The 19,100-nt window shown below is 46.3% G+C and overlaps 2 protein-coding genes across 2 annotated transcripts in view; one reads left to right on the top strand and one right to left on the bottom strand.

Annotated features, from left to right (window-relative positions):
• Window positions 1–7,382, top strand: part of EPHA1 (EPH receptor A1) — a gene marked incomplete at its 5' end in the record, with an annotated part of 11,070 nt that extends 3,688 nt beyond the window's left edge. Inside the window, 10 exons of the mRNA XM_010020686.1 lie at window positions 906–1,002; window positions 1,761–1,816; window positions 2,093–2,215; window positions 2,319–2,504; window positions 2,942–3,003; window positions 3,370–3,579; window positions 4,213–4,362; window positions 4,871–5,064; window positions 5,370–5,525; window positions 6,344–7,382. Coding sequence (XP_010018988.1) covers window positions 906–1,002; window positions 1,761–1,816; window positions 2,093–2,215; window positions 2,319–2,504; window positions 2,942–3,003; window positions 3,370–3,579; window positions 4,213–4,362; window positions 4,871–5,064; window positions 5,370–5,525; window positions 6,344–6,422 — 1,313 coding nt within the window. The remainder of the gene's footprint in view (window positions 1–905; window positions 1,003–1,760; window positions 1,817–2,092; window positions 2,216–2,318; window positions 2,505–2,941; window positions 3,004–3,369; window positions 3,580–4,212; window positions 4,363–4,870; window positions 5,065–5,369; window positions 5,526–6,343) is intronic.
• Window positions 7,383–11,909: 4,527 nt separating this feature from the next.
• ZYX (zyxin) overlaps window positions 11,910–19,100 on the bottom strand; it is a 7,947-nt gene continuing 756 nt past the window's right edge. The window contains exons 2-8 of the mRNA XM_010020685.1: window positions 16,526–16,710; window positions 14,656–15,159; window positions 13,441–13,582; window positions 13,189–13,358; window positions 12,858–13,036; window positions 12,457–12,577; window positions 11,910–12,043 (exon numbers count right to left, since the gene is read on the bottom strand). Of these exons, the coding sequence (XP_010018987.1) occupies window positions 11,933–12,043; window positions 12,457–12,577; window positions 12,858–13,036; window positions 13,189–13,358; window positions 13,441–13,582; window positions 14,656–15,159; window positions 16,526–16,710 (1,412 nt within the window). The 3' untranslated portion in view covers window positions 11,910–11,932. The remainder of the gene's footprint in view (window positions 12,044–12,456; window positions 12,578–12,857; window positions 13,037–13,188; window positions 13,359–13,440; window positions 13,583–14,655; window positions 15,160–16,525; window positions 16,711–19,100) is intronic.

The raw sequence follows: 19,100 nt of genomic DNA, 5'->3' as shown, positions 1-19,100 counted from the left end.
CCGTGGGTTACCCAGAGTCTTCACCTTTATCAAAAGTTTTCAATAATGGACTTTGCTCTCTCTTGATTCCACACATTCACAGATCCTCCTATTGACCATATGGATAATTTTAGAAATAGATCTGTTGAAATGATGCCTTTGAAAGGCTAGTTTTACTCTAATGGAATAAAGACATGGCAGAGAGCAAAGGCATACCTTAATGTCACTGAATAGTTAATGGTGTAAAAGCTGCTAAGGAGTTGTGATACCATGACTGGAATATAATTGAAAGATTGGGCTTTTTTGGCACTGGCAGCTTTTGGTAAGATTTTTATGAAGTCACAATGCCAAATAATGATGACATAAATGATCTTTAAAAACAGAATAACATCCCACAAAGGTTCTGTGGAAAATATGTAAGTTAACATGTACCCTGCATGGTTTTGATTGTAAAAGAACATGTTAGAAAATACTTTCCTCAAGATTATGCTTTTTATAACATGAAAGTTGATCACCTCATCATATAAAGACAAAGGTATTTGGAATATGAAAGGGATTAAAAAGAAGTGCCAGTAAGGTTTCGTTTCATGGCAGTTCATTTTTGATATTACTGAAAGAATTGTTTCGCTGGAATGGGCCATGGATTTAGTGGAACAAGATTTGCAGAGAGGGACTTGTCATGGAATCTATGGAGGAAGTCAGGCATAGGGGTAAATTACTCAACTAGAAGACCAAGACTGTAGATAAGAGTCAACCAGATACGGACCAGGAGGTACTCCATGCATATCAACAACAGTATGACAGGACTCAAATTTGATGGCTCATAGCTTGCCTAATACCATTGGCTGGAAAAAGCTGGTTGCTACATTCCAGACAAATAGTTCTTGTCCTTTTACATGATAGGGCTTTTCTCTTTGTTTCTGCAGACACAGGAGCTCTGTCTGGTGGAGTCATAGTCTCTATTATCTTTGGAGTTTTAATATTTATTGGGCTGCTTCTGGGACTTCTCTTCTTTCGGCGAAAGTAAGTGTTGATTTTGGGTATTGCAAAAGGTATAGATATAGGAATAGCTGAGCAATGGGAGCCTGAGAAAGGGAGGGAGGCCCTGGTTTTTTAGAGGATATTGGATAGGTAGAGGTTAGAGAAGAATGAATAAGAGCAGTGTGCTGCTGCAAAATGGAATGAGTCTCAGTAAGTAACTTGGATTAGCAGGATTGGAGGGATTGATATGTCTGGAAGATAATGTTTGCTGCTGAGGACAGAGTAAAATGTGATTTCTCAGTTTTGTAATCCAGCAGTTATCATACTGTTATCACGACATGACTAAAAATATTGTTATGGTACAACCGTTTCTATAGCTGCTGATCAATTAAGTGCACACTGCATGTATGCAGTCATTTCAAACCATCTTCCATATAGCATTACTTTAGTGGTCCTCTCCCCGGGTATAAAATTCTACTCCCTTTCTGGAAAGCTGCTATTATTTTGTTTGAAGAGTACCAGGTATTTTACTGAAAGTCTACAGAAAACATAAAATGAATAGAAATGTAATTCAGCAAGCAAGAAGGGTGAGCAAAGCTACCTGCCTGGAAACCAAGCTCCATTTCTAAATGTAAATGAAACATCACATTTTCTTGATAGCTATACTCTACCAAGTAGGTGCAGTGTCTGGTTCCACTTTGGTCTGCATTGTTCTGAACTCTGTTCCTGACCAATTTTAGGGTAGACAGCCTGGAAGTCTTGCTATCTGCTGACCATTTTATCTGCTTCTTGTGTTCCAGGCAGGCTCGTCGGAGACAAGCACGGCCAGATTACAATACTTCAGGTTTTGACAGAGGTGAGCTTCTAAGGGGCAGTAGAACTGTGGAGAAGCCTAGAATGGGTTGGAAGGAACAAAAAAACCCAGGAGTTTCAAAACAGACACTGGCATGGATTTTGTGATGTAATTTTCCTCTTCCCATAACAGCTGTAGCTTTCAGTGTATGTTTTGTAAATTTGCTTACTGCCATTGTCAGAATCCCACAGAAGCACCTCTGCTTCTGTAGCTTTGCCCTACAAAGCTTGTCCAAAGAGCTGACAGACTAATTTGCTCTTTTGTTTTCCTTTACCATAGAGAAGGTCTGGTTGAAGCCCTATGTAGACCTGCAACCATATGATGACCCTAGCAGAGGGGTGCTGGAATTCACTAAGGAGCTGGATGTCTCCTGTGTCACTATGGAGAATGTCATTGGAGAGGGTGAGTTACTTGTCACCCTCACCATCTTTCGGTTCCTCCACACTGTTATTTTGCTGCCTATTCCTGAGGTCATCTGTGACCTTTCGCCTCTGGTTGTCCTCAGGGGAGTTTGGGGAGGTCTATCGTGGGACCCTGCGGCTCCCAGGGAAAGAACGTATTGTGGTTGCCATCAAGACCCTGAAGTCGACATATTCAGACTCACAGTGGTGGAACTTCCTGCGTGAGGCAACGATTATGGGCCAGTTCAATCATCCGAACATTGTGCATCTGGAAGGAGTTGTCACCAAAAGTAAGAGTGTGTGTGGGAGAGTTCTGCTATGAGAGCAGAAACTCGAACATTTCTTGGGCCTTTCCTTGGATGCTGTCAGAGAGGCTGTGCTAGGATAAGACAGGAATTGTCATGTTGGCCTCTGGCAGAGAACGAGGGAGGGAGAGAGGAGAGGTATGGATTTCCAACAGGGTCATGAGGCAGTGTCAGGAGAGGTCTTCTTGGGTTGGTGAGTGGACGAGAAGTTGGGGCAGTGTTGCTGTGAGGTTCTATGCATGACACAAGGAGGAACTCAAGATCCTTGGGAGACATCTAAGGAGGAGGTCAGCCAGCTGTGCCAGTGGAGCAGGGATGTTGGTTGGGGTTGGATACGGTTGTCTGTGCTGGGGCAATGTGGGGAGCACTGAAAGGTAGTAGGAGAATTGCAAAAAAGCTGACACCTTCTTGTCTTCCTCAAGGGAGGCCAATGATGATCATCACTGAGTATATGGAGAATGGAGCACTGGATACCTTCCTCCGGGTGAGAGACTCCAATCTGTAATAGTCTTGTGTGTACTGCTGGAACTTGCACTTGGCCCGGACCCTAAAAGAAGACTAGAAAATAAGATCCAAACATCCACTTACTCACTAACATTTCCAGTCTCAGCAGTTGAAGCTTGATGCTTCCTCAGTGCCCAGAGTGCTGTTTTGGCAGTTGAAGTGCAGGTGCCTAATGATGACTCTGGAGACTACCACGAGTCCCTTAGTGAGAACTTGTGGGGTCATCTGGGCTGCAGCCTTTTTGCTTGTTCACCAGTGCCCACTTTTGCAAGTTGATAAGGCTAGTAACTAGAAACCAAGCAGACTGAAGTTACTTGACCAGTGACTCTCTTTTCTTTCCATGCAGGAGAATGAGGAAAAATTCAGCCCTGTGCAGCTTGTGAGCATGCTGCAGGGAATAGCTGCAGGGATGACCTACCTTTCTGAACACAACTATGTGCACCGGGATCTGGCTGCTCGCAACATCCTGGTGACACGCAGTCTTCAATGCAAGGTGTCGGACTTTGGTCTCTCCCGAATATTGGAGAATGATGCAGAGGGAACCTATGAAACCAAGGTAATGCAAACCCAATCTCTCAGTCTTGTAAATGAGCTGTAGTTTCAGGGGCACTGCCAGGTAAGCATAGCAGAATATCTTCACTATAGGAAACACCAGGACGGGGGAAGATCTGGATTGGAAAATCTCTTGAGGAAACCCGATAATAAAAACTCAAGGCACATGGTAGTACTTTTCTGCTTGGAGACCATGTTGATTTCGTTTGCTAAGCGATTCAGAGAGACTGCAGTTTTAAAATGAGAGGCAAAATAAGAGGTCTAACCTCTTGGACTCAGCTAACTAAATGTAGCTTTGAAGACAGCCCTGCTGTGACCAGAGGTTTGGAGCAGCGACATCTACAGGTCTCTTTCAGTAACAGTTGCAGGGTTTCTAATGCCTGGTGTCATTCAAGCTAGAGCTGTGGCTGGTGTCAAGCTCTTACTCCCGTAGCGGTGGTTTTGTGTAGCATTCAAACAGAGCTTAAACTCATTCACTTTCCAAGAATGTTTCTTTCCTTTTTGGAAATTTCCCCAGGGATGGATACAAGTCACTTCAAGTGAAGTGGGCACAGTCTTTGAACCACTTTGTAAGCTCCTTGCATGAAAACAAGTCAAGGATACATGCTGGATACACTATGTCTCTGTTTTTTCACAGGGTGGCAAGATTCCCATCCGATGGACAGCTCCAGAGGCTATTGCTCATCGGATTTTCACCTCAGCTAGTGATGTCTGGAGCTTTGGAATTGTCATGTGGGAGGTGCTGTCATTTGGTGACAAGCCATATGGGAACATGAGCAATCAAGAGGTAACAGACACTGAGCACAAGTGGTGACTTAAAAAAATAAACAAGGCTTATAGGCCCAGCTCCTGTAGATCTCCCTCGGCCTGCAGTCTTGATATTCTTTTGAGCACAGAACTACCATGTCTCCCTCCCTGCTAAAAATCAGTGCTACAAAGTCAAGGGTGCTAAGTGTTTGCACCTCTGAACCATGTCCAGGTGCCAACAGCAATGAGCCAAAATAAAGACAGGTTAAATGATCCATGGCCCTTGGGTCCGGAGATGTTCTCTGTTGGTTTATTTCTCTCCTTCCTCTGGCTCCGGAGTATTACGTCTCATCTCATTCAGCACATCTCTTAGAGGTTAGCACATGCTGTTAAAATTCTTCCTCAAAATCTGGTTCCTGTTTTCTCACTGGGCCTGTGTCATGATCATTTGGTGCTCACTTCTTGTGAACACATGCTCTGGATGGCAAATGGCAGCTAAGCTAGTAAAGGATTGAAAGTATTCAACTTTTTGATATCCCTCTGTGCAGGTGATGAAAAGCTTAGAGGACGGGTGTCGGCTCCCCCCACCCGTGGACTGCCCATCTATCCTCTACGAGCTCATGAAGAGCTGCTGGTCACAAAACAGGATGAGGAGGCCTCATTTTCAGGAAATCCGGGCACAGCTGCAACATTTCATCTCAAGTCCTCAGCTCCTCCGGCCTGTTGCAGACTTTGATCCCAGGTAAGCAGGCTGACACTGGAGGAGGAGAGTTTAAGTGGGAAATTTTCATCTCCCTATCTCCAGCAGGAGGAGAGGTAGTGCTAGCAATGCAGGCTGGCAAGAGGCACTTTGAATGCACTGCGTGCAGAAGATAGTGGTCACCTCTGTCATGGCCATTGGCCTGGGCAGTCTGACCTCACTGTGCAGAGAGCAGGCAGGTTTGCCTATCCCTGGCAGAGAGCACTTGCCCTCTAGCTACTCTCTTCTAGCTAATACTGGCTATTTAAGGATGTTGCCTGGCTGATGAGGATTTTTTCTGTCTTCAGGGTGACACTCCGGCTCCCCAGCTGCAGTGGATCTGATGGGATTCCCTATCGGTCCATCCCTGAGTGGCTGGAATCCATTCGCATGAAGCGCTACATCTCCAACTTCCGCACTGCTGGCTTGGACACCATGGAGTCCATTCTGGAGCTCACTGCTGAGTAAGGGCAGGCTGAGCTCCCACAGGCCATCTCAGGCTATGGTACAAATAGCTGTCTGCCCCTGTGCTAGCTGAACAGGCAGCCATATTTACTTGGAAGGCTTCTTTCCATCCTTCTCTATATAGTTAAATGGAAGTGGACTGGCTTTTTGCCCCAAAAGGGAAAAATTGGTCCAGAGAATTGGGATCAGCCCAAAATGTGAGAATAATTCCCAAACTGTCCATGCTTAAGACTTTTTAGGGGTCTGAGCTCATCTGAACTCACACCAAACAGCAAGGGAAAACAATAGATGGCAGACAAGTTCTCTAACTTGAACATCTCTCCCCGCCTTTCTAGGACTCCAGGTGGGCTACCCACCCATCAGCCAGGCACTATTCTAGCATAGAGCAAAGTCCTTCTGGGCTCCTTAGAAGGACTCAGGCCAGATGCTTTACAAACACAGCTGTGTTCTGTTGTAGGGTTGGGGATGTAAAGCCAGGTCTGGCCGGGTGAGTTACATGGAACAAATGTGCAGGCACAGACCTGCAAAGGCCTGTATCACAAACTAACATAGACATAGTCCTGGTTTAATGGGAACACATGCCTAGTGACAAGGTGGGAGAAGACAGCTGACCCATTCAGCAGAGGTAGCCAGTGAAGGGCAGGAACATCTAGAAGTTTCTTCCCTCTAGAGAGAAGGTAGGCAGAGCAGGAAGAGCTGAGGGAAAGGAGGCTTTCTGAACTAATGCTTGGTAATTATTTCTGCCCTTACCCCCATCCCAGTCCCAGAGAAACAAGAACAGACATTCATTTTTCTTTTCTTTTCCCATTTCCTTCAGGGACTTGAAGCAGATGGGAGTGTCACTTCCAGGCCACCAGAAGAGGATCCTGTGTAGCATCCAAGGCTTTAAGGAGTGATCAGTCATTGCTCTCTTAAGCTTGCTAAATGCCCATTCTTACCAGATATCACTTGGAATCATTCCTATGGCAATTGCTTCCAAATGAGTGACTGGGATAAGCAAAGCAAAACCACCAGAACTGAAAAAGCTCATGAGGCAACACCACCTTCTCTCATTTCTGTTCCACTTGCTTCAGCTCTACAGCAGCCATCAGTACCTTTCAGAGCACTGGTCTTAGAAACTGTCCTCAGCCCTGTTTTACAGAGTCCACTCTGTGCAGCACTAAGAAATCCCTGTAGCCCACATACTGCAGTTTCAGACTCCTGGCAAATCACATGGAAGCAAAGATACATACAAAGCAGGTTGGGAGGGAAGGGTGGATAATGTTTTAAGATTGGAAATGAGGGTTCAGATGGACTGGGACATGCAGGGAACATGCACAGGGACCCAGACATGTAGAGACTGGGCCCATTCACTCCCTGGCATACATCCCTTCTCACTTCAGCAGCCTTCTCTCTTCTTTATTTCACAACAGGAAGAAACTATTCAGTCTTTCATAAGGCTGCTGGTTAAGAGTTATATTTTTTTAATTCAACCATTCTTGCCTTAAACACCAACTCCTGGTGTACTTCTTTCTTTTGAGGAGAAGTTGGGAGTAGCAGCTCTAACTTGCGTGATCACATAACCTCAGCATGTTGCTGTTTTGCACATGCACACTTCAGGGAGGAAGATTTCAATCTTCTCAACCCGCTTCATAATTTTACTTGTGCCACAGACATAAAATCCTCTAGGTACTCGTTTTTCTCTTCCCCTTTTTAAAAGGGAATAGGCTTGTTTGGCTGGGTAGGGTATCTGTAACAGAAAACTGTGTAGGTGGTCTGTCTTATTCCTTCTATGTGGAGGAAATGTTATTATTTATCAGAGCTCAAGACACTTATAGACTGTAAATAATATTTTGTAAATAAACCTGTGGCAGAGCAGGCCCTGCTGGAGTTCTCTGGCTTATTTCAAACATGATTGGAACCTTTACTTTAGTGTATATATTGTAAGTTCCAGCAGGGTCCTTACATCCATGTTCAGCTGTTTGAACCAATGGTCTTTGTCCATTTAACTGCAGACTCAATGTGGCAATGTGGCTGCATTAGGATTGAAGGATCCTGTGTTTATTCTGAAACCATGAGAAGTATCAGAAGCTACTGCTGTAGTGTGATGAAATACAAGTGACTTCTGCAGAACAGACTGTCTGGGCAGGGGGGAGGAGAATCTCTCACTGATGTTCCTATAACTTTCTCCTACTTAGGGAAAGTAGTCACCTCAAGATTCAGATTTCAGTGCTTGAGCTAAGTCTAAGTTGGTGAAGGTGAGTGCTAGCCATTCAGCTGTTACTGCTGCAGATAGCCGTCAGGTTTCCATAATTGTATAATGCTGCAAATTCTTAAGGCTATAAATTAAAAGTCCTGCTCATGGGAAGGTCTTGCTTAACCAGAAATGACAGAAGAATTAAAAAGCAGAGATCTAAAGAACTGCAACTTAAAGCAAGAAGGCTGGTTTCTATTCAACATGAGAAGCAGCAGAGTATACACATGGAACCATAGGATACAGATACTTTAGATACTCAAGTCACTGCAACTACAGTAAGAGATACAGCTGACAAGATAAGGTCCTACTGTGAGTCTTGTATCAGTAAGTTCAGTCTTAGTAACAGATGTTTTTAACACGAAGTATAGATAATAAATAAAGTTGCTACATGCAGATATCCAGGCTAGAAGATAAGCCCCGATGAGGCTGACACAAGATTATGAGTCTGTGTCGGGCATGTGTGTTAGCCTATCCATGCAGATGATAGAAAACAGAGAGTGGCTGATAGATCAGATACTTGTGCTGTCATTCAGAGGGACCTTAATAGATGGGAGAAGGGGGAACAGAGGTTACTCACAAAGCTGAACAAAGGGAAATGAAGAGCCCTGCAACTGGGAAGGAATAGCCCCATGCACCCAGTACCTGCTGGGGACTGGCTGGCTAAAAAGCAACTTTGCAACAAAGGACTTGCAGGTCATCCTGAATAGCAAGTTACATCTGAGCCAGTAATATGGCCTTGTAGCAAAAGAGGCAAACAATATCTGTGCTGCATTAGCAAATGCAGTAGCTGGAGGGAGGTGATTTTTAAGCACTATTCAAGATTGGTCAGACATCCAGATATCCAGAGTGTTTTGTCCAAGTTTGGGTTCCCCAGTACAAACGACATGGACTTACTGGAGCAAGTCCAGCCAAAGGTCACTACAATTTTGGAGGGATTAGAGCATCTGACACATGAGGTGAAGCTGAGACAGCTGGGACTGTTCAACCTTGAGATGAGAAATTTAGGTGTCTCTTATAATGGTATATAAATACCTGATAGGAGGGAGTGAAGAAGAGGGAGCCAGAGTCCACCCGACGGTATCCACTGAAAGGAAAAGCAGTGGAAACACATCAAAACAGAGCAAATTCCATTTGAAGGAAAGAAAAAAACCAAACAACTTACTGTGAGAGCTGTTGAACACAGGAACAGGTTACCCAGGGAGGTTGTGGAGTTCTCCTTCGAGGTATTAAAAACTGATGGGGTACATTCCTGAGCAGCCAGCTCTGACTGACCCTGCTCTGAGCAGGGATCTCCCTTCCACCTTCAACCATTAGGAGCTGCTGAATCAGCTGGCCTCCTAGAGAGGAGGCTGCTCAGTACCATGTCCTCAGGTACAGACAGTAGCAAACCTGAGAATGTACTCTCAATAGGCACTCATGCACACAAAATATTCATGTATATAATATGTGCATGTATATATAAACATACACACTGTACATGACTGGCCGGAGGCAGAAAACACAGCAGTCATGCAAGCACAGCACAAACAGCCTGATCCTATTGCCTTCTCTGCCTGATCAGGATGAACCTGTTAGCAGGAAATACATGTATATGCACTATGGATCCCACTAGTGCCTATCCAGTAGCTGGCTCCACAATCTGGAGCCTGAGCTGCTCTCCTCAGTTGCTGGCACTAGGACACCCAAGTCCTCCAGGCCTGCAGCTCCACTCCAGTGGCGAGCACTCGGACCCCTCAAGTGCACACACACAAACAGATGCAAACTGTGCTCTGGGAGCTGGTCCAGGCTTACCAGTAGCTGACCTCCAGACCCGAGAGCAGCTGGCTTGGACCTGCTGGGACCTCAAACAGCTGATGCTCAGACTGGTCTCTCCAGCATCTGGCCAGACTTGCAGCCATGCCAAATCAAGGCTCCCCAGTCTCTTACTTACCCTACTCACTCACTCACCAGCTACTCTGACTCGCTTTTTGCTGCTGATTACACATGGACATAAACACCCACACAACAGGCATGCACCTCAGGTATTTCCAGTTGCTGGCACTTAGATTTCCACGTGCACTGAACAGAGTCCCTTCACACAGGGGAGAGGAAAGAGTTCAGTAAGAACACAGCACAGACTGTGCTGATGACACACAGGGCATGGCCAGACAAGTGTACTGTGTGTGTACAGCCAGCCCCTTCTGTGTCCTTTTCCCCCCGTTTTTCCCTGCTGCTTCCTCAATTTAACCACTCCCCCTTTTCCTGCCTTTAATCCTGCCCCTACACATCCTGTAACAAGAGTTGTACAGTCACCAAATGCTGTTCCCCTGCGTTCCATGCCCCTCAGAGGGACTAACCTCCCCCTTAATCTGCAAAGTGACCTGGAGAACCCCTCCAGTTGACACTGACAGGTTCATATCCATACACCTGGGCTATAGTCCTCTGATAGCTTGGGGAGGAACTGGGTTAGAGTTCAGTTTAATCACATAATCTAGAAACAACCGCTCAAGACAATGCCAGCAAGAACTCAGGTAAGAAAAAGAAAGCAAATACACAATTTGTTTATTCTTTGCTCATTCTATAGGAAACCTCAAAGCATTTACTGGATCAATTTGCAAGGAGTCGTTCCAGATTTCCCCCAAAACTGGCAAGAGAACAAGAGCAGGTTTCATGTCTTTGAAGTGTAAAAACATTGATGCTTACCACAAAGAGGAGTTTCACCTGCAGTGACCAAGACAGTACCATGCTTAAAACCATGAACAAGCACAAACACTTTGAGTAGCAACAGTTAAGGCAAGGCAAGCAAATTGGCCACTTTATTCCAGTGTGATGCAAGTGGATTGTAATAACTCACCTCCTAGTGACGCATCAAGCAGACTACAATCTTACTACACTGAAAAGCAATCTTCCACTGCTTTAAATGAGAGCTACTCTTCAGGCAGAGGGAAGTAGGAAACTCAACAGTTTGAAAAGGAGACCAACTGGTGCAGAGAGAAAAGCCATTTTCAGGCTACTCATCTCTGGAGGCCCAGTGGAATAGCAACTGTACATTCTCTACTGCCTAAGACAGCAATTCTCATGGGTTGTCGAACAAATACAGCAGACACAATCATGGAAAAAACCCTACATTTTATTGAATGCAAACAGTGGTTGGCACAGTGTAGCTATTCAAAAGCTTTGTTTGGTTTGAGAGTTTCTAGTCCAGGAAATGGGGCTCAGTGCAGCAACACTTAGAGCCAGACAGTACATTGCTATTACACCACAGCTTTCACCAATAGCGGTGAAAGAATTCCTACTGGAACAGGGAGACATTCCTTAGTCTGCTGAATCCTCTTCCACACACTGAGACACCTCCTCACCGTGTGCTGCCCGTCCTTGTGACGGTCTGTATTTGTAAACATGCTTTCTTTGGACCACTTTGCTATGCTGGTGCCCAGCCTGGCTGCCCAGAAAACACACTGGGAAGTGACTCATTCTGGGGAGGGAGAAAGACTGAAAAACAACTTTCCAAACTCGGGAATAGGGCAGGATTCCAAATGCTGCCAGTTTAATCTGGCTAAGGGGGAAATCAAAAGTAACAAGACAGCCAGTAAAATCCATGAGAGACAGAAAAGCTGTACTAGGTTAGCTTTTCACAGCAACAATAACAGGGATTCCAAGTATGTTCTGCCTCCACACCCTAACCCAGGAACGAGGGATGGGGTAGGGCAAGACTTCCTCATCATGAAAGGAAGAACAAGAGGGAAAACCAAATAAAGACAGAAGTGGTACCAAGATGGAGGCTTCCACCTTCTAAGGTCCAATGGCCATTCTTGGATCCATGGGACAGAACGATGCTCAGCCCCTCCCAGCACCTGCCATCAGGTCATTCTTGCCACTTCCACCAGCCAGTGGTGGTGGAGGTCTGGTCTTTCTCCTCCAGTCTTGAGGGAACAGAGGCTGTGCACTCACCATCACAGCCCCCAGCCTGGAATTAACAGTGGCCAGGATGTGCCAACAGGAGGAGAGGTCCCTTCCTGGCGGGTGTGCAGAGAGAAGTCTAGGAGCAGTGAATCCTACATAAGTAAAGAGCTGTGCTGGCATAGTCTCCATTGGTAGCAATCTGCCTTCTCAGGCAGAGGGATAGGACAATGCAGGGAGGGGAAGAGTATTGACTGCAGGGGTCTCAAGGGAATGCCCACTACAAGCTCCTCAGCGTGATGTTTTGGCACGAACGGTGTGACATTTAATACACAGCACGTGCCCATCCAGTGGAAAGCACCCATTCTCGTCTGCTTCAATGGACAAGGGCTTCCCACAGTCCTAAACAGGGAAAGAAAAGAGGGAGAAAGCTCAATGATAGCCAACAGCAGGATAAATGCATTCAAGGATGCAAGAAATCCCCCACTGGGTCAGGATAATGGCTCACTGCCCACTGCTCTCTCTCTGGTGGTGCTAATAGAAGATACTATTTTGAGGGAAGAGCAAACCCCTTCTGTGATCCCAGCATGTTCCCACTGTATACACAGCTGCTGTGTTAAGGATGTGAGAGACTACAACCCTGCATAATCCTTCTTCATGGACCTGTAGTCAGTGAATGTCTTAAACTTTTTCTGAACCTGCTTCAAAAATGCTCCAAATTAATTCAAAACAACCTTAGTGTTTAGTCAGGATAGATGACAAAGAGGTCCAGTTGCTGGTGATGAGCATGGGAGGAGTGGGGCCACCAGGCTTACCTCACATTTGTAACATTTCATGTGGAAATTCTTCTCCAATGCCACAACACGCACTGTCTCATCCTTTCCAGGCTCTGGCATGATGGGCTCACTACAGACTGAGCAGCGTGGAGCATACTTCCTGCAACACACAGAAATATGGAGGAGATCACGGCCACCGTGGTGACAGACAATGAACATTTCTCACTGCCATACAACACTATTAGCAGCAGAGGAGTAATAAATCACAAAGAAGTTTAAGTGGGAAAAGACCTAATTGCTACAAGGTACATCACGGACTCATTTTTAACTTAATGCCTGTTGCTCGTATGGGCAACCCAACCCCATTCTGCAGCAAAATTAAACAGCTGTGAGGGAATGTGCCTTCTTTCAGACACCACATACACATACTCTCTCCATACCTGTGGTAGTCATCCACACAGTGAGGCTGGTTGGCCTGGTCCACAATAAAAGCAGCTCCTTCAAGAGGGGTATGGCACATCACGCAGGTAAAGCACTGGGGATGGTATGAGTTACCAGTGGCCTTCAGCATCCGGTCTGTGATGGTCTGTTTGCAGACACTACACTTTTCCAAGGTCCCCTGAGCCCAGAGGGAAAAAGGAAGACACATGAATCCAGTCCCCCAGCCCAGGAGGCTATGCCACAGACATAGGAAGGAGGAAGGGAAAGCAAGAGAGAGCAACACCACAGCAAGCTCAGCTCTCTCCAGCAGCGTTCACCCCAGTAACTCACAGCATAGCAGTCCTCGCAGAAGGGCTTCTCATCCACATTGTAGAACTGCTGCCCCTGCAGCTGCTTCTCGCATTTGAAGCAGGTGAAGCATTCCACATGGAAGAGGCAGTCGAGGGCCCTCACGGCCGGCTGGGTTCGTGACAGAGGCTTCCGGCAGAAGCCACAGAGCTCTGCTGATGGAAGGAGAAAGGGATTAGATGAAAACCCCTCACAGCCCTCTGCCCCCTACTGCTGTCAGCTGAGTGAACGCACCAGAAGTAGCGGCCTCTACTGGGGGCGGATGCTCCATATCCTTCATTAGTTTCTGGGTCAACATCTCCAGCTCTTCTACCTCCTTCATAGTCAGACAGGAATTTCCTCTAGGTGGATCTGCACTGGAGCCTGCGGGTCTATGCTGCAGGAAGAGGAAACATTCAATCCCTGAGGACACATACAGAATCACAGAATAGCTTGGGTTGGAAGGGACCTTCAAAGCTCCTCTAGTCCAACCCCTCTGCAACAAGCAGGGACATCCCCAACTAGGTCAGGTTGCCCAGAACCACATTCAGCCTGGCCCTGAATGTCTCCAGGGATGGGGCATCCACCACCTCTCTCAGCAACAACCTGTGCCAGCGTTTTAACACCCTCATTGTAAAAAACATCCCGAGTCTCCCCTCTTTCAGTTTAAAACCATTGCCCTTCGTCCTGTTGCAACAGGCCCTGTTAAAACGTCTCTAACCCTTTGCTGGACCCTATCCAGCTTTTCAGTCTCTCTTGAAATGTGGGGGGGCCAAAACTGGATGCAGTAACAAGTGCTGAAAAGAGTGCAAGAATCGCATCCCTTGACCTGCTGCAGTCCAGGACATGGTTTGTCTTCAATGCCTCAAAGGTGCTCTGCTGACTCACATTCACCAAGCTGTGTGCCAGGACTTCCAAGCACTTTACAACAGAGCTATTTTATGGACAGTTTGTACAGCTGGTCCCCAGCTCAGCTCTCTTCTACGAACAGAGGCACCTCTAGTTTGTTTTAGTCTGAGTTGCACTGGGTCATGAATACTGCAGCAAGAGGGAAATACTGCAGCTGGGAGGTAAATACTTTAACTCTCTCTTCTGGTTGGAGGCTAGGATGTGTACACACACACACACACACCCCCCTTCACCTCAGTGCTCTGATACCAATGGAAGGGAACTGGTGTTTTAATTTCTTTATGCCTACACAGACTCCTTCCCACCCTGTCCTTAATAAACCTACTTATCTTACCTTGTTTCCCTGTTTCTCTCTAGAAAACAACCTTTCACCAACTCTGCTTCCTTCTTTCTACCTTTTCATGAAGCCCCATCCCTTTCCACAACCATCTCTAGCTACAGCTCTGTTTCAGAAGGGTAACAGCCTCCTCTAGCCTGGGATGGACCCTCCCTCTTCATCTTCCAACTTCACTCCCAGTGATGCCCGCCCAAAGGCACTGATCCCATGGCTCTATCCCCTACCGTGTCTTTTGCAGCAGCAGGTTGTTCTGTTGGACGTGGCTTCTCCTGCACCTGGGGTCTTTCCCTCTGCTGGGCATAGGTGAAATTGGGAGGCTGTGGCCGAGAGGAGGGACCTGAAGGTGAAGGGGCTGTGAACTGAGTCTGAAGGGAGGTAGGGTATCTCGCAGGGTTAGAGGCAGCCATGGGCACACTGACACCTGATTTGGACCCAGACTTAGGAGAGCCAGCAACCAGCTTAGGTGGGGTGAATGCAGGGGTAGGCTGAGTGGGAGGGAGAGAGAGTGGTGGAGGGACTGGTGCTGGGGGCTCCTTGTGTTGCTGTGGGGCTGCCCAGGGGGCTGGGGTCGAATCTGCTCCAGGGGGTTTGAAAGATAAGGTTCCACTTGGCTTTGGAGTGAACTTGGAAGGAAAGGAATGAGGAGTATCTCTGGATGCAGATGGTATTTCCACACGGGCTTTCGGGGCTGATGGTTTCTCCAGAGAACCTGTGGATCCTGGAGATATCTGTAAAGGGAAGCAGCAAACAGGCAGCTGTCAGCAAAGTGGAAGAGAAAATACACTGTCTACAGCAGTGTCAGCAGCTACCCCAGAGCCACAATGTCAAGAGTTTCCACACTGTTACATATTTAGCAGTCCTGACAAGCTGTGAGATTGGTGCTTTCTGGTCCTTCACAGACAGTTTTGCACTATGGTTTATCCAGACATTTTAATCTTCACTACCTCCGTTCAGCAAATCAGTCATCTCTCCTTCCACTTCCAACATTCTGGAGAGCTCACCCGGGATCTGAAGGGGTCATTCTTCTCCATGTCATCCAACATTACGGACAGCGAGTCAATCTCAAGATCAATGCTGTTCATCTTGCCACGTTCCTATACCACCATCCATGAGGAAAGAGGGAGCAGAGCACGTTACATTAACAGCCAGAGAACCAGGCGTACCCCCTTACAAGAGCAGATTTGTGTGCTGCGGACTGTGGTGCAGAACTGCTCCTTGCTTTGAATGGAGAGCAAGTTGGTGTGGATGAACAGGGCACAGTCTCCAAGGTCTACAAACAGTGGGAAAATGCACAGCCCAAAGAAACTCACAGACAGATTTAGGTGGGAAAAAGTCATCTGCAGGTCTCTCATCCAACACCCTGCTCACAGCAGGGCTAACTCTAGCTAACAAGCTAGATCAGGTTGCTCAGGGCTTTGTCCAGGTGATTTCTGAACGTCCCCAAGGATGCAGATTCCCCAGCCTTTCCAGGCACCTGTGCCAGGGTTAAGCCACCCTTGGAGTGGAACAGCGTTTTCTTCTGTCCAAAAGAAATTTCCCTTGCCACAGCTCGTGTCCATTGTCTCTTCTTGGGCCCCAGTAAGAAGAATCTGTCTTCTCTCCAGCCCTCCTTTAGGTATAGCAGACTGCAGTTACATCCCTGCCTTGGCCTCCTCTTCTGCAGGCTGAACAAACCCAGCTCTCTCATCATTCAGCTCTCTCATCTAGTTCAGTATTCCTCTGGGTTATTACACTGCGAGCTCAACTGGAAAGTTTTCCAAGACGTAGCCTCACTAGAACCAAAGAGAGGAATCATCGCTGTCCTTGTCCTGCACTCTCATAACTGCAGCCCAGCACTTGTGGTTGGCCTTTATAGCCACAAGGGTGCATTGCTGGCTCACACTCAACTCACTGTCCATCAGGAGAACCAGGTCCTTCATCTGCAGAGAGCTGTAGCCTGGCCAGTCGACCCTAACCTATGCTGGTCCATAAGGTGATAGCATTTGCTGCTTTCCCAGATCTCAGGGCTTCTGCTGCCGAGTTCAGAGAGTAGTGAGAAGCTGTCCCAGCTCACAAAGCATTACAGGAAACCACACTTCCCTTGACCACACTCACCTGTGGGGCAGGTCCCTTGCTCACAGGCCCTTCATCAAACATTGGCGGCGGTGGCGGCAAAGGGAAAACCTCTTCTGGGGCTGGTGGAAAAGGCTCTTCAAAGGGGGGTGGAGGTGGGGGAAAAGCACAGTTTGAGGAGAAACTTGCTTCCTCTCCAGGTGGTGGAGGAGGCGGCAGCGGCAGGTCTGTGGGGAAGAATGAGAACAGAAGCAATTTTGGACCATTTCTTACTATTAGCCAGCACAAACCCCAAAAGGGGTCTTGAAGGTATTAATGCAAGTACTTCCACAGTATTCAGGGGACCCCATCAGTGACAACTGAGCTCCACAGGCTGGTTTTTGCATAGTCTAAAGCTATCTGCCATCATAGATACTTCCCTCATTATCTACTACAGTTAGTTACTGGGAATAATTATTGTATAATTGGGAAACATATCTTACTATGCCCTTTCTCACCCCTCCTCTCATTCTTTGGTCCCTAGCATATGTTTCTCTTGCCAGTAACTGGCTCAGATTGCTAAATACAGAGGAGTGCGAGAGGATAACCCACGACCCTGAAGAGGCAGTATTATTCCAGGAAAATAAGCTGGCACCTCACAGCTGGCTAGGAAGCACCAAGAGAAACAAGAGGGAGTAAAACAAGGCAAGTTGGACCAACTAAACCTTATGCATATGAGGGATCTTTGAAACTGCTTTATTTCTCTAGGAAATTAAAACAGCTTTCATTTTGGAAGCTAAAACATCCCCATACACAATACACATGAGGACATGAGATTTTCTAGAGCCCTTTTTAAGCAGGCTGAAAAGCAGTGGAGTGCCTCAATCTCCTACAAGAAAACCCCACTGCTTCTACCTATGCATGTTTGCCAAAGATGTGGAACAGGAAAAAGAGACATTTTCTACTACACCACAGTCAAATAAACATGAATACTCTTGTCTTCACTGTGTACGGGAGAAGTTGTCCTCTTACCATCCAAGCAGCAATGAACACTGAAGACAAGGAGGCGTAACTTCCACATCCCTTCTTCTATACACCCATCCGTCTCCCTGGTTAGCCCCAACCAGCAGCAGGGTGGAAAACCACGCTTTTCACTCCTCCTACTCCATGTGCAACTTTTAACAGCAGTAACTGAACTGTCCCATCTTTATATGCAGTTACTGTCAGCAGACTTTATAAGGATTTCTCATACGTAACCTAAGGGAGACAATACTGCCCTTTCAGAAAATGAAATCCAAAATCTTAATTAGCTAGTGGAATGCATAAACTGCACTGGTATGCAGCACCTCTTCCAAACCTTCTTGTGAAACAGAACTTCTGCTTGGGGGAAGAAGTAGTACTAGGCTGGTATTTTCTCCCTTTGAAACTTACAGTCTGGGTTCAAGTTTGTATATGCTTGCCTTTTGGTTTACTGAAATGATAAAGAATATTGCATAAACAAAGCCCTGATCTGCTGTCACACTGTTTCAAATGCACTAAAAGCCTGTTATATAATTCATACAAACAAAGAAGTTCCCCACAAACTTACTGTACCAGATCTATAGCATCATCAATACTAAATACAACATTCCTACAGCAATACTAACTTAGCCATGCTGTCATTTCAGACAAAGAAACCAATTACTATGGCTTTGTTGTACTACTATTTGTTTGAGGAGTGTGTAAGAAAGGGAAAGGATTGAAGAGATGCACCAGAGAAGGATCAAATCAGATTAATTTCCCTCGTGACTGAGTTTTGGTGGTTCATCTGTACTTCAGATGTCTTGCTGGCAGCCCTCACCCAACGGTGACAGTAGCTTAAGCCCAATGGTTCTTCTGCTAATCTTTCTGTTCATTTAGTTCCTCCATGATAAGATTTATAAGGAAGGAAGGAAGTGGAGCAAACACCTAATACTCCAATTGCATTCTGTATTGAAAAATAATTTTTAACATCCATCTGTCTGCTTCTGTACTTCAGCTTATATATTTGTGTCAGTTTGAGACCCTCCCAAAGACATCCCTAATCCACACAACTATAGCAAAACCCCCAACAACCTATGAGGAAAAAGGTCAGAGTTAGCTGGTACAATTCTAGGAGACAGAAACACCAACATGCGGACCCTTGTGACTTGTGGATTCATAATCTGCCTCTTCTGAGTGCAGAACCTGCCTTCCTACAGGTCAGCTGCCCACCTAGAAACCATCAGTGTTGCACACTTTATACAAGATAGTAAAAGGCATTTAACACAGCAGTTAACGTTACCTGAACACACATGTCCTGACTGAGGTGCACGCTGATAAAGCCTTGGGGTAGTGCACAGCATCAAGCATTAGCAAGAGGTCCCTAGAGAAATTTCTGGTAGCCCCATGCTGATCAGTTCCAAGTAGGGAGTCACACAACTAGGAAACTTCTGCTTGTCAGAGGACACAAATCCAACCAACCAACAAAAACACACCACCACCACAGGAAATAGAAAGAAAAAAAAAGGAAACCACACTACTAAAGCAAGAAGTCACCCTGCACAGGAAAACACACCCAACCCAAAGCACTAGGCAAAAGTGTAAAACTCTACAAGCCATACAGAGCTGTTTCTGACAG

This window comes from Nestor notabilis, unplaced genomic scaffold, assembly GCF_000696875.1.
Source record: "Nestor notabilis isolate BGI_N333 unplaced genomic scaffold, ASM69687v1 scaffold29048, whole genome shotgun sequence".
NCBI lineage: Eukaryota > Metazoa > Chordata > Aves > Psittaciformes > Psittacidae > Nestor > Nestor notabilis.
This window is presented reverse-complemented; position numbering and strand designations above follow the sequence as displayed.